The following is a 14,362-nucleotide window of genomic DNA, read 5'->3' on the forward strand; positions in this document are numbered from 1 at the left end:
TCTATCTGCAGTCCGTCTGGGCGTACCATGTTAGGTTCTAGGCACTGATATCCGGCAAAAGGGGTAAGATAGTCTCAGGGGGGAAGGGTGCCTCAACGTTCTTTATTTCTTTTATTCTTTTTATTTCTTTCTAACTGATTAACACAAATTTGCACTGTTAAATCTTAGCATTTAATGTTAAACGATAAGTTAAAATGGTGACCTTTATTAACAGGTTTAACAGTAGTGGCATTTATAAGGATGTAATTCTTAGCTCAGATTTGATCGTATACACCTAACAGATTTCTAAAACATTTGGAAATCTTTTTTCTTTGTTACAAATATCAAATGTTACACCAAGACAAGCAATTAACCTATAACGAGTGTATATCTATTTCTCAACATTCAAATATTTTATCTTTCTTTGGGTCCCATCAATGTATCACATATATGCCCTTAAACTAATGTAATAATCACGAAGTACATTGCCATGCAGTCTATGTATTATTAGAGACTGTTATATTGCACTACAAATAGTATAAACACTTTATATCGTTTTACCCTAGTGTAGAATTGTTGTGTTATACATACATTTATAATACCTCATAAAATGCCCAATGCAAATTCCCCATTAGTTTAGCTTGAAAGATATATCATATTCCCCAGTGAATTAATATATCATGCGCAATATCGTACTTTTTTCTGCGCATGTGATACTATCCGTAATTAAATATCACATGCGCAACAGCGCTATTTTGATTTCATGTGATATTATTTTTCACATTTAGTGGTTACCTTTAGCGCACACCACATTACGTTTACCATTGAAATACCCCTTTTATATAAAGATATTCTCTGGATCCGAATTCAAGTTGTCTTTGAGGAAAGTTGTCATCATTGTGTAAAAATTATCAGCGTAAACAGTATACGCACGACTGCTAAATATTAACTTATTGTAGAGTAGTTTGGCTTCAGTGTCAATACTGATGTACTTTAAAAACTGGAGACGGGCCTCCGTTACATCACACATAGCCGCTTGGAGTTCTGACGATTTATTGATGCCATCTAGTTTATTGTTCTTTGGTCCAATATTTATTATCATGTCAAATGTAATGTTCGTTTTGTCATAGTAGCAAGAATTTCATGCATAGACGGTTCACCTGTTTGGTAAAATGTACTCCCTGTGGATATTGCACTGCTCAGATAACTAGATATTTTTGTGATATCTATTGTTTTCTCCACGAGGGGTGCAAAGTTTCCTGCGTATTTAGCCATTATCCGTTTTCATTGTGTAAGAAAGTCTTCATATGATCCTTATATATTAACTTGTTTTAGCTCTATAATTCTCAAAAAAGTTCGCAAAATAGCGGGAACGATTAAATCCACGTCTTCCATTGATCATATCCGAAAGTCTATGTTAGCAGTGATATATGGGACATGTATTTATCTGTACATGTATTTACAAATATTTACTGCAACTCTGTTTTTAGTGTCATTTCGAAATATTCAACCATCTGCTTGTGTAAGTTATCGTATTATATCGTTTTAACTATAACATTTTGATAAAAAACAATTAATTGGCAAATCGTTGTTTAAAAGGCAGAAATAAACACATAGAACATAGACGCACATTCACTTTTATTAAAACTAAACATATACAATGACTCTATGCACCAGAAACACAACACAAAGATAATTCGTAACACATCATTAATTAAATTGATAACGACTTCTCTTTCTTTGGATTTTAGAAGCCACCCGTGCTCTATATTTTTCCTCTGGATGTCTCTTGTATGCTTAACAACAGCAACAACATGTTTAACAACAAACAAGAGTTTATACGAGTATGTATAGTAAGTCGACAAATCGTTTACTGTCGCCGTATGAGGCAGACGTGTTTTCAATTTTCTTGAATCTTACCATAATAACTCAGTATAGTAAGTGTTTTTATACATGAGGGCCATGATGGCCTTAAATCGCTCACCTAAGTTTTGTTTCCTGCTAGATGAAATTTCTTTGCTAAAGGTTCGGAAAGAAGAAAATAGGTCAGTAGGTCATGGTTTACATTATTCAACTTCTGAAATCTATGAAAAATTATACAGGTGATCCAAATCTCTTTGCTGTAGCTTTATAAAAGAAGTAGGTCAATAAGTCAGGGTTAAGAATATTAAAGGTAAGTATTTAAATCTGTATCAAAAGTTATACATGTCGTCCGGATTTCTATGCTGTACCTTCAAAAATAGGAAAGTAGCTCGCGCCTAAAAACTATTCAAGAAATCTGTATCGAACATTATACAGGTGGTCCAAATCCTTTTGCTATAGCTTCAAAAACAAAAATGTAAGTCAGTAGTTCAAGATTTAGAATATTGGAGATGGTCAGTAGGTCAGGACTAAGAACACTAAATCGGTATCAAAAGTTATAAATGTGGTCTAAAAAGAAAGTTTGTCAGTAGTTCATGATTTAGAATATTGATGATGAGTATTAAAATCTGCTTATGGTCCAAACATTTTTGTAATTGCTTCAATACAATGGACCAACCGAGTGTGGCCGAGTCACTATTTGAATAAGCTTGGCAGAGAACCACTAGAACATGCCACAAGTCAAATATCCATGCTCTGGGCCTTAAGGTTTCAGCTAAGATTTTTTTTAAAGGTTTTCCCTATTTAAGCCAATGTCAAACTTGTTGACTCTAGGACGCAGTCAATTTTTTCCCAAAGGTCGTTATTTGAACAGACCCGATAACTGACTCTTAGGCAATACTAAATACGAAATATCTAAGGTCTAAACCTTACGGTTCTGGACGAGAAGATGCACAACAAGGGAACCCTGTGTGTGGCATATTGCCTCCAGGGTCATGATTTGAACAATCTCGGTAGAGGACCATTAGGGCATGCCCAATACTAAATAACTAAACTCATTTATAAGTCTATCTAAACCATGTGCCAAAGAGGCGGGGCCAGTTGTAACCCCAGTGGGATAATTTGAACAATCTTGGAAAAGTATTGCTACACACTGCTACATACAATATAAAAGCCCTAGGCCATGCGGTTTTGTACAAGAATATTTTTATGTTTTCCCTATATAAATCTATATAAATAATGTGACCCCCAGGGCGGGGCTATAGTTGACCCTAAGAGGACAATTTGAACAATCTTTTTCTACGTTATTCAGTTGATCGTAGTTGTATGTTTATCTTCGGTACATGAGTGTCTGCGCCATTGTGGTTTACTTTGTAGTGCGACTGTTTCTAAAGAACACGGCATTCCCTTGTATATTCGTCCTTGTTCAGATTTCCCCTTCGGGTTCGGGTTCCTCCCCCCCAACCTCCCCGACCCTATTTCGCCATTTACTATTTCCTTCCCCTCCATCAATATTTAGCATGAATTAATATGTACTTGTTGGATGTTTGAAGCAACCCGTCTGAAATATTTTTCCATTACAGCGTCTTTTTGTTGTTTGCAATCGCGTGGCTCTGGGGCTGTGTTTTTGATGCTCTGTGCTTCCGAGAAATCTACGCTTACCTATTATCTTTTAAGGTGGACCGCTAGATGATGCTAAATACAAAATATCAAAGCCCTATGCCCTGTGGTTTTGGACAAAATTATTTTTAAAGTTGTTACCTATACATGCCTATTCAAACCATGTGAACCCAGGCCGGCGCCATATTTTACCCTGTGAAGATAACTTGAGCAATTAATTTTGGTAGAGGTGTCTTTGATAATGCTACATATCAAATATCAAACACCTACTCTCTGTGATTTTGGAAAAAAAGATTTTCAAAGTTTTTCCTAATAAAAACCTATATAAATCGTATGACCCCAGAGCGGGACCATATTTAACCCTAGGTGGGTAATTTTAACAGCGTATTTAAAGGACAATTAGATAATGCTACATAATAAATATCAAAGCCCTAGGACCTTTGGTTTTGGACAAGAAGAATTTTCTCTTTCAGGGCCCGTGGTGGAATACGGCTGGTTCAAAAAAGGAACCGAGATCTTATGGTGATACAAGTTGTGTGCTAGTTTGGTTAAAGTCAAATTACAGATAAAACCACTATCGTGCAGACAGGCATTAATAGGCATTTTTGCCCTAACTTTGGAGGGGCCATAGCTAGGATATGGCTGGTGCAATGAAGGAACCGAAATCTTAGGTGATACAAGTTGTGTGCAATTTTTGTTAAAACAAATTCATGAATAAAACCACTTTCGCGCAGACAAGACAAAAATAGACATTTTTTTGCTCTTTCAGGGTCTGTAACTCTGAGATATGGCTGATACATGAAAGGAACCAAGATATTAGAGTTTTACAAGTTGTGTTTATCTTTGGTTTAAATCAAGTCATAAATGAAACGACTGATGTTCAGGCAAGAAAAATGTTGGCAGACGCACGAAGCACGATGGACGACGAACCTCAATTGGTCACAAAAGCTCACCATGAGCCATACAGATACGGTTTATAAAACAAAAACTTTATAAAAGAAAAACTGACAAATATTCTGTCAATGAAACTGTAACTTTTTGTACAATAATTGTAAGTTTTTGTTAAATTCAAACAAAGATTTAAATTCTTACTCAGTTATAGACAAGTAATAAAAACACTCATTAATCAGTAATACACAGTAGAATCAATAATAAAAGTAAACTACTTTACAAATTACAGAAGTTTAATTATCAATCAAAATTTCCTGTTACTGGTCTGTACTGAAACAACGAAACAACAAAATAATATTTTTAAGCACAATAACAATAATTAAGACTAAAAAAAGAAAAACGACAACAAAATAAAACAAGTGTAATACAAAACAAAGAAAAAAAGAAACAACCAAAAAATCTTCATTTTCGAAACATCTGGAAAACAACAATCTTCACGTGGACAATTGTCTTCAAATGCATAATGCTATGATATCCAAAACGTCTTAAATGCATCTTATTATCATATATTTTGGCATCGAAAATCATAGGAATAACAATGAACAAGAGTGGCAGACTGTCACAAAATACGCCCGTCATCAAACTTGGCCTAATTCAAGGGCCCTAATCCAAGAATGCCTGGGGCGATTTGGGTGGTTTTCAAATTTGGCCGAGATATTATGCCCACTATTATTGCCAGCAAGTTTGGTGAAGATCGGATGAAAACTGTTCTACTTAGAGAGCGGACAAATCTAAATTCGCAAATTTCGAGTAATTCAAGGATCATAATCCAAGAGCGCCTGAGGCGATTTGTCTGGTTATCGAACTTGGCTGAGATATTATGCCAACAAACATTATTTGCAAGTTTGTGGAAGATCGGATGAAAACTGTTTGACTTAGAGAGCGGGCAAGGTTAAATTTGCAGTTTTTCGAGTAATTAAACACACACAATGAACCTGGTATTTTAATGTTTGCAGATTTCGAAAAAGCATTTAATAGTTTAAACCACGATTTTGTTTTTCAATGTCTTAATCACTTAAACTTTGGGGACTCATTTATCGATTGGTTAAGGCTCTTTTACAATGATATATGCAGTGTAGTAATAAATAATGGCCATTTATCTGAAAATTTCTCAATACAACATGAGTTGCGGCAAGGATGCCCCCTGTCTTCTCTGCTGTTCATATATGTATTGAATTTTTATCAAATTATATTGAAAAAAAATGAACATATAAAAGGAATAAAGATAAATGAAAAGCAATTAAAACAAACATTATTCGCTGACGATGCACTTCTTTAAATAATGGAGAGCCAGGATCTTTCGAAAAACTAGTTCATGTAATTTCGGATTTTGAAAACACGTCGGGATTGAAACTTAACAATTAAAAAACAACAAATCTGACGGTAGGTTCTTTAGCTAATATAAACATTAGACTGTGTCAGGAGAAAAGTTTTTCCTGGACATCAGAGTCAGCTAGTACACTTGGTATGACATTTACAAATGATGCAGAAATGAACCTTAATATTAATCTAGAGCCAAATCTCAACAGCTTCAAAAACTGTCTTAAACAATGGGAACATAGGAAACTAACACTCCTTGGAAAAGTTACAGTAATGAAGACCTTTGCATTGCCAAAACTTATTTACCCTTTTATAATTCTCCAAAGTCCAAAAATAGAAACAATTAAAAATTATAAAAGCCATGTATACTTTTATATGGGATAGAAAAAAAAATGAAAAGGGAAATATTGCAACTGGACTATGAAAAAGGAGGAATCAAAATGGTTGATTTAAACAGCTTTCTTAATGCCATCAAATCTTGCTGGGTGAGAAGATTTAATGAAAATCAAACAAGCAAATTATGGGAAGTTTTTTTATGAAAAATATCTGGAAAAAGTAGTAGGAAAACTAGTTTTTGAAAGCAATATAAATGAAAGTGACATACATAAAATTGGTAAAACACATGATTTCCTATCTGATGTCATTATTGCATGGCAAAGAGTAAAGAGAACAAAATGGTCAAAAGGAATTAGCAAACAAGTTTTATGGAACAATTCAAAGATAAAAAATGGAAACAAAACTTTATTTTTCAAAAACTGGTATGATAAACGTATCAAATATGTGAAAGATTTATTTGATTACGGAATCAATAACTTTTATTCTTTCGAAATCTTTAAATATATATATGAGGTAGAAAATAAAGGTTTTTTTAAAGTATCATCAACTTATAAGCAGTATCCCTTCACATTTCAAAGAACAACTTAAAACCGAAGATATGAACTCTCCTAGGGAAAACCTTATAGAAAAACTTTGTACATCGAAAACGCCAAATAAATTCCTGTATGACAGGCAGATTAAAGATACACCAAAACCGAGAATAAAGTCTGAAGAAAAGTGGGAAAATATTTTGAACAGAAGCAATATTGAGTGGAAAAAATTATATACTTAACCTTTCGAAGCCACAATAGATACAAAAATCGGAAATTTTCAATATAAATGCATCAAAAGAATCTTGCCAACAAATACAAGATTATTTAGAATGGATATATCCCTTACAAACATTTGTGATTATTGTAATATGCAGCCTGAAAACTTAGAGCATTTATTCTGGGACAACTTTTGTGGAACAACTAAATTTCTTAAACAAAAGAAAGTTGAAGCAAAGTTTTATATAGAAAGTGTAAGTTTGTTTTTGTTTGTGCAAAATAATGTGAAAAATAATGAATTAAATGTTATCATTTATTTGGTGAAGTATTATATATTTCAAATGAAAACTAGTAAGGAGTTCCATGTTTTGAGTTCCATTATTCATGCATTATTTGAAAATAAGAAACAGTATAGAAAGGGAAATAGCTTTCATGTATGGTAAAATGAACTAGCACGAAAGAAAATGGTCCATGCTTAAAATAACAGTAGATAAGAATCATATTTAAAGGCAAAAAAAGGTGTATGCATGTTTTATAACTATATACATATTCCTTTGACAGTTAATTTATAATTAGAACGGTGTAAGTTAATAGAAACTGGAGACGACAAAAAAAACGACAAAACAAAACAAAAATTTGACGACAAACAAAAGAAAAAATGACAAAACAAAAATTTCTCTATTCCAAGTTTTTTTTACTTATTATTACAGAAAATTATTTCTCATTTTTTATTTTGTTGCAAACTATAAAACTTTCATCACATACAGCAAATGATATTTTTGAGAACTTAAAAAAGTAATTTGTTATAGTTCTTTTGTAGCATTTAGCTAGATATGTAATTATATGTATCATGTGATGACTATATTTAAAAATAAATTATAAAAAAGTTTTTCGAGTAATTCAAGGGCCATAATCTAAGAGTGCCTGAAACAATTTGGCTGGTTATCGAACTTGGCTGAGATATTATGCCAACAAAAATGTCACTAAGTTTGGTGAAGACTGGATTAAAACTGTTTGTCTTAGACAGCGGACAAGGCTAAATTCGCAGTTTTTCAAGTAATTCAAGGGCCATAATCCAAGAGTGCCTGGGCTGATTTGGCTTTTTTATCGGATTTTGGCCGAGATATCGCCCTCAAACATTGACAACAAGTTTGGTGAAGATCGGGTGAAACCTGTTTGACTTAGAGAGCGGACAATGCTTAATTTGCATATTCTTATTATAGAAATTTGGAAGGGTAAGTGTTTATGACTTAAAAGAAAAACGGACGCCAAACAGACACCAACCATAATTTTGACCTTTCAAACACATCACAAAATCCAACAACACGGAGCACACAATTTAATAAGAACAAAGCAGAATAAAATAAACGTTTACAAGACAAACACTTGTAGTCCTGTATTAGACAGACATAACATAATTATGAACATGTTCTTTTATGTCTTAAGTAACACCGGCACAAAACAACATAAATTTTAAAATAGTTCAATGTTCAAAATTACAAATAATGAAAACAATATTAATAAACATCCAGATATAAAAAAGATAGAATGTATAAAGATTTCAGTTCTGTTCTATCCTTTTATATACGATTTCGTTTAGTTAGGGTATTCGGTTCTCCCTACTTTCTGCACATTGTATCGTTTCAGCATCCATCCTAACATTTGACCAAAATCGTCAATATTCATGCTTTTCTCTTTTTCATTCTTTACTTCTCGTGGTAAACATTTAATAACGAGTTTTGAAATTGTCTGTAAAGAAGTACATAAATCATTCATTTTCAATAGACACAGAGAGCAAATAAAATAATGATAACCATAATATCAAACATGTTAAATGGAGACGTAGGAGAAGAAATAGTTTTGTTACTTATCGAAACATTCCTATGACATATAACTGAACCACACAACTGAGTGACATTCGGTATAAGTTGTTTGCCTTTTTAATGCTATACAAAACGGTAACGGTCGTCAAACTGCATCTGGACTAGGCAGTTTGATAATTGTATCTGTAAGAAACGTACCAGCGCAACGTAATAGATAATTCAAAGAACTAGTACACTACTATTCTTATAATATGTATTGTGAGGCCAAAATTTATGATTTCGAAGCTTTATTTTTCAATTGATACGAAAAGGCATAAAATCAAACCGGAACTAGGGACTGTTTTAGGTACACGGAAAACGTCAATTATTTTATAGACATCGTAAAAGACCACAAATTAAGGGTCATAACTCCTGTGAAAAAAAGAATAACATTACATACACAACTAGGTTTGACACTAATTATTCCTGTAAAGCCCGAAATAATTCCGATCAGTGCTATAGGAGAAGTGCACAGACATTATAGCATTTGACAATTCAACTCTGCTGAAAATCATAAAAATGTAGTATACCCATAATATGCATATGTACGATCTAGCAGTGTGTTAACTAGCCTGGGAAGCCGTCGATAATATTTTTGCTTTGTCAGAAGAAATCATACCTAATATCTATGCATTAAAGATCCCACTTGCGCTAATTAGTGTTAATTGGCATTCATGGAGTTTCTGATATTATCAACGCCTGGGGAAATCTGAAGGAGTTTCCATGTCACTGCTGATTATCGATTTTCTATAATTAGACTAATTAACATGTGATCATATTTGCTCTTGTATGAAACGAAAACGAGGCAATGCTGCCGAATATTCGGTAATTTTCGTAGATCACTAGTTCTGCATTAATATAACATCTTGATAGCTATGACGCAAATTTAAGTTTATGTTGACATATTTAAAGTTGTTACAACTTGCTGGAAAAGCTATAGGATGTACAAAATGGTATTTGTCTATGTCCCGGAAATGTTCGGAAACCTTCGGAAGTACAGGATTCCGATCTGTCTTTTCCGTGAGAATTCCGTTTCTATTTTTAGCCATGGATTATTGCTTTCAGAAGTTATCGTTCTTTATCAAACACCAACATATTTCGGGTGTAATATATGTGGCGCTGCGGTCGGAAAACAGGTTTCCCCAGGCTGTCAATTTGCAGGTAGAAAAAAAGTTAGAAATTGTCAGACTGGATTCCCAGGCTATGTGTTAACGTTCAGAAATGGTATGTGTCATAGTGTGTACATATACCCACTGTAAGCAACGAAAAATCAAGGGCCATAACTCCGCAGACAAATCACTGAAACTAAACACCCAACACTTGTCATGCCAATGATATGCACAGCAAGGCATGTCACTGAATACTCCTGTAAGGTTTTGTGGAAATCCGCCCAATAATATGAGGCAAGTAGCTAAAACATTAGGTAGTCAAATAGTCATTAGTAGCCACAACTCGGCTGAATCTCAATAAATTGTTACATGCCGATGATATACACAATTAAGCTTGCTACTGATCACTTTAGTAATGTTTTGTGGAAATTTGACTAAATCATTAACTTGGACGAATAAAGGGCATAACTCTACTGAAAATCAATGAATCAAAGAATATCGAAAATAGGCTAGTCAATAGTCACTTTTATGAAGTCTGGTGTAAATCACCGCGTCTGGACTAACCTTTTGACTGACAAACGAACGCATAAGGTCAATATGTCTCTACACAATCCGTGGTTTGAGGTATAAATATTTAACCCATACTTTGCTTCTCTTAAAGCATTTTATGACACTGACCTTGTTTATCCCGGGTTTAACCATGACGTGGTCAGTTCCAAAGCGGCCTACCATCAGGCCCATATCATGTATTTTGTCCAGAATAAACGCTACACGTGCCGTCACAATAATCAGGTTCGTTATTGGAATAGTGCGTGCTGACGTAAAGTATTCCTTGAGTGACAAATTTTTCTTCTCTTGGTGCAACACGAGACATCCCATTTTGTAAACCTGGCGGACGTTTTGTAGGTGTTCTGAAACTGTTTTAGAAGGGAATCAACAGCTTACGCTAGATATACTAATTATACATAATAAACTACCCGAAAAAATACATAAGATATTATTTTGCTTTATTAGGAAGTTAATATATAGTTATCTGATCACTTTTGAATCTCACACTAGATGAATTTTACTTCCAAAGATATATTCCATTATTTCAACATGATATCAAAAATAAGTTTATCATTAAATATATGAACATACCGGGGAAAGCTGACTATAAAAAAAAATCGCATAGCGATGAAAATATGAATCAATATTTAAACCAGCAAGGAATATAAATTAACAGCAAACACGGAAATATTTTTACATAAATCAAGTACCATAGATGTTTTCTCTTAAACAAAATGGTCTTACAGCAATACAGTAACATTTTTTCGTTTGGTTGATCAGTTAGGATGGTTAAATAGATAATTTATGTCTATTAGCTACAAGAAAACCTCAAATGATTCTTTTCGCCCTCTACAAGGCCAAAACTTAGTAGTTATTTATTGAGTGTACAATATAATACAAACCTTGCTTTCCCGTTGAAAATCGAGTGGTTTGAAATCCAAGGCATTTTAGAATCTAAAAGAAATACATGAAAGTATTAGCGGCAAGACAAAATATGGCCATTGGGTCAATACTTGAAATATCAGTTAGTCATTGTCCCTGCCACATTTGAATACACTCAACGACAAACAACAGTAGGAAATGGTTGTAAATAAATAGTAGGGAAGGATCTTGTTTTTACGCAATTTAACTTGCTTTCTAGCAAATATCATCTGAGCTGCACCATGAGAAAGCAAACATACTGCGGATGCGCAGGCTGGTCTGGATCCATGCTGGTCAAAAACCACTATGTTGGTTTTCTAATGGAGTTGCTCTTTTCAATGTTGCATTCATACGTTTGTTTACAGAAATAACACTCAAGGGACAATGAAAGCTATTTATAAGGAACATGATTAAAGTTGGTGAGCTAATACAAGAAACAAACAAACATTATATAAACGCATTCCGGATAGATACTGCGGAATATAAGACTTTAAATACAGCTACCGATATTCGATATGTACTTCAAGATACCACTTGATATGCTTTTTGTGGAGAAGTGGATACAGAAAGTTTGTATTTGTTGAGTTGAACATTTTGTTTGTAATTGATATAAGTGTTATCTGAATTTTCTAGGACTAAACCTTACGACAATTTTTAGGTCAATGTAATATTTAATGGGTGATGTATGTTTGTATACATTATCATTATGATCCTGCATTTGAAATAAGTTTGACATTTTTGAAAATGTGCATATTTTGCTTTTCAAACAGAAATTCCAGTTAAAGCGTACTACTATAGATTTGTTTCATATGGTATACAAATATATCGTATTTCACCTAGTTTTGTAACTAAAACGTTTATTCCGGTTATTCTTTATACGTTAAGAAGCTTTATGAACTTAATGCAATTAAAACATTGAATAGAGAACGTTCTTACCCTGCGACCCAACTTAGAGTTACTGAATGTCGAGTACGAATATAAGATTGGATTCAAAGCTGACTTCAGGGGCATAACAAAAACTGCTACCCATGTGTATACATCACCGCTAACGGTTCCCCCATACAATGCATTCGCTCCTGAAAAGCCGTATTAACACATAAGTCATACTAAAGTAATACTTATTGTTCAATACTTTTTCTTAAGGTGATTTAATGTAGACATCGATTATTGTCATCAGATTGGACACGATTGAATTTCGTATAAGTGGAACCCAAACGAATATACTATATTACAGTTTTTACATGGCTGACCGTTGCATCGATATAAGTGATAAGACTGGAACGAGACATATTTTGGAGTATAACTTTTGCTGTTACATAATAGTGATAGCAGTTTGTGGCGTCATGTAATTTATCACTAACAACGTCATGTAATTCTTCATATGAGCTGCACCATGAGAAAACCAACATGGTGGGTTTGCGACCAGCATGGATCCAGACCAGCCTGCGCATCCGTGCAGTCTGGTCAGGATCCATGCTGTTCGCTAACAGTTTCTATAATTACAATAGGCTTTGAAAGCGAACAGCATGGATCCTGACCAGACTGCGCGGATGCGCAGGCTGGTCTGGATCCATGCTGGTCGCAAAGCCATTATGTTGGTTTTCTCATGGCGCGGCTCATATGCAGTTGAAGCTCTCTACCTTGAATTTTAATTGATCAAGCGCTTTACTTCCAGATAAGAGATATTCGACATAGAATTATATTTTACACACGTGTTTTCGGGATTGGACTTAAAAGATAAGCGAGTTTTAACTTGATATCAAAGCTGAAGTACAGTTCAAATAGGTGTTCGATTTACGAAAGATAACATCGTAAATACCGTACCAAAGGACTACTAAAATAACATTTAACAGAAAGATAATCAAACATGCTTTCATTTCAAAAGTTAAAATTTTATTGACCTGATAAATGACGATTTATGTCTACAATTTACTTTTTCAATATCCAGTCGAGAATTTTCAGTACTTGAACAGCGCAATAAAATGCAACTTACCAAAAACACAAACCGGAAACCATGCCAGGAAATCAATTATCACAATTGCCGACAGCTTTCGTGAAACTTGGAATTCGATTCGGCGATCTGGACTTTCGAGCATAATTTTGGTTCTTCTGACGGTTATGTAAATATAACATTGACCAATGGCGATACAAACAAAGCACAGAAAGTTGAAGACAATCAACACACCCGCCGAATAACCCCAGCCGAACACACGTTCGGTTGTCAATGGCAAAGTAAGGCAAACAGCCGATATGGAATAGAACGACTCTCCAAAATAATGTTTCATTTGCTCCAAAGGAAGGATAGGTATTACAGCAAATATAATGGCAGTTATCCAAACAATGGCACACAAAACCAGGACATAAGACGCTGTGAAACCTGACAGAAATTTGATCGATTTGAAACGGTCCAATGTGATCATTGTGAGTAGGAGCACAGAACTTTCTATTGAAACTATGGCAAGCCCGCCAGCAAATGAACAATACGTGCTATTTCGCCATGAAACATCATTCCAAATATATCGCCCTCTATAGGTTACGTCAGCAACTGATACAATTAACAAATACACACCCATAAGCATGTCTGCCACCGACAAGTTAGTGACCAAAATGCCATACCCACACTTAAAAGTGTCACGTTCTGACAGAAAGCGAAATACAAATGATAGAATATTTCCGAAAAAGGCGAATATAGCTACAGACCAAATAAATACTCGCAATACTTCATTACGCATTAGATCTGAACAAGAAGAGAAATCATTAGGTGATGGGAAACAATTATTTATGTCTAAACTTGCTGGTTTGATGCAACAAAACATAAAAGAATCGGTGTACAAAAATGACAGAGTGTTTAAATCGGCAAATGAATCTTTTCCGAATACTGAAATTACGTTATGTTGCATATCCAGTATTTGAAGATTTTGTAAACTTTTGAAGGCATTACCCTCGACTGTATTGATTTGATTGTAAGAAATATTTAGAACCTGAAGTTTAGACATTCCTTGAAATGTATTTTCAGCAACTTTTCTTAAAGATAAACCACTTAAATCCAGAATCGTCATATCTTTAAATAATCGGAACGAATTAACTTCTATTTCTGAAAGAAATT

General features: G+C 34.1%; 1 protein-coding gene across 1 annotated transcript; it reads right to left on the reverse strand.

The window, feature by feature from the left end:
- Window positions 1-1,605: 1,605 nt before the first annotated feature.
- On the reverse strand, window positions 1,606-14,351 carry LOC128550048 (G-protein coupled receptor GRL101-like). The gene is made up of 5 exons (XM_053527979.1): window positions 13,250-14,351; window positions 12,193-12,332; window positions 11,238-11,289; window positions 10,465-10,703; window positions 1,606-8,564 (listed from the first exon to the last, which is right to left on the reverse strand). Exons 1-5 carry the CDS (start codon window positions 14,313-14,315, stop codon window positions 8,412-8,414), a joined length of 1,650 nt encoding a protein of 549 aa, XP_053383954.1. The 5' UTR covers window positions 14,316-14,351; the 3' UTR covers window positions 1,606-8,411.
- Window positions 14,352-14,362: the final 11 nt, after the last annotated feature.

This window comes from Mercenaria mercenaria, chromosome 17 (assembly GCF_021730395.1).
Source record: "Mercenaria mercenaria strain notata chromosome 17, MADL_Memer_1, whole genome shotgun sequence".
In the NCBI taxonomy this organism is placed as follows: domain Eukaryota; kingdom Metazoa; phylum Mollusca; class Bivalvia; order Venerida; family Veneridae; genus Mercenaria; species Mercenaria mercenaria.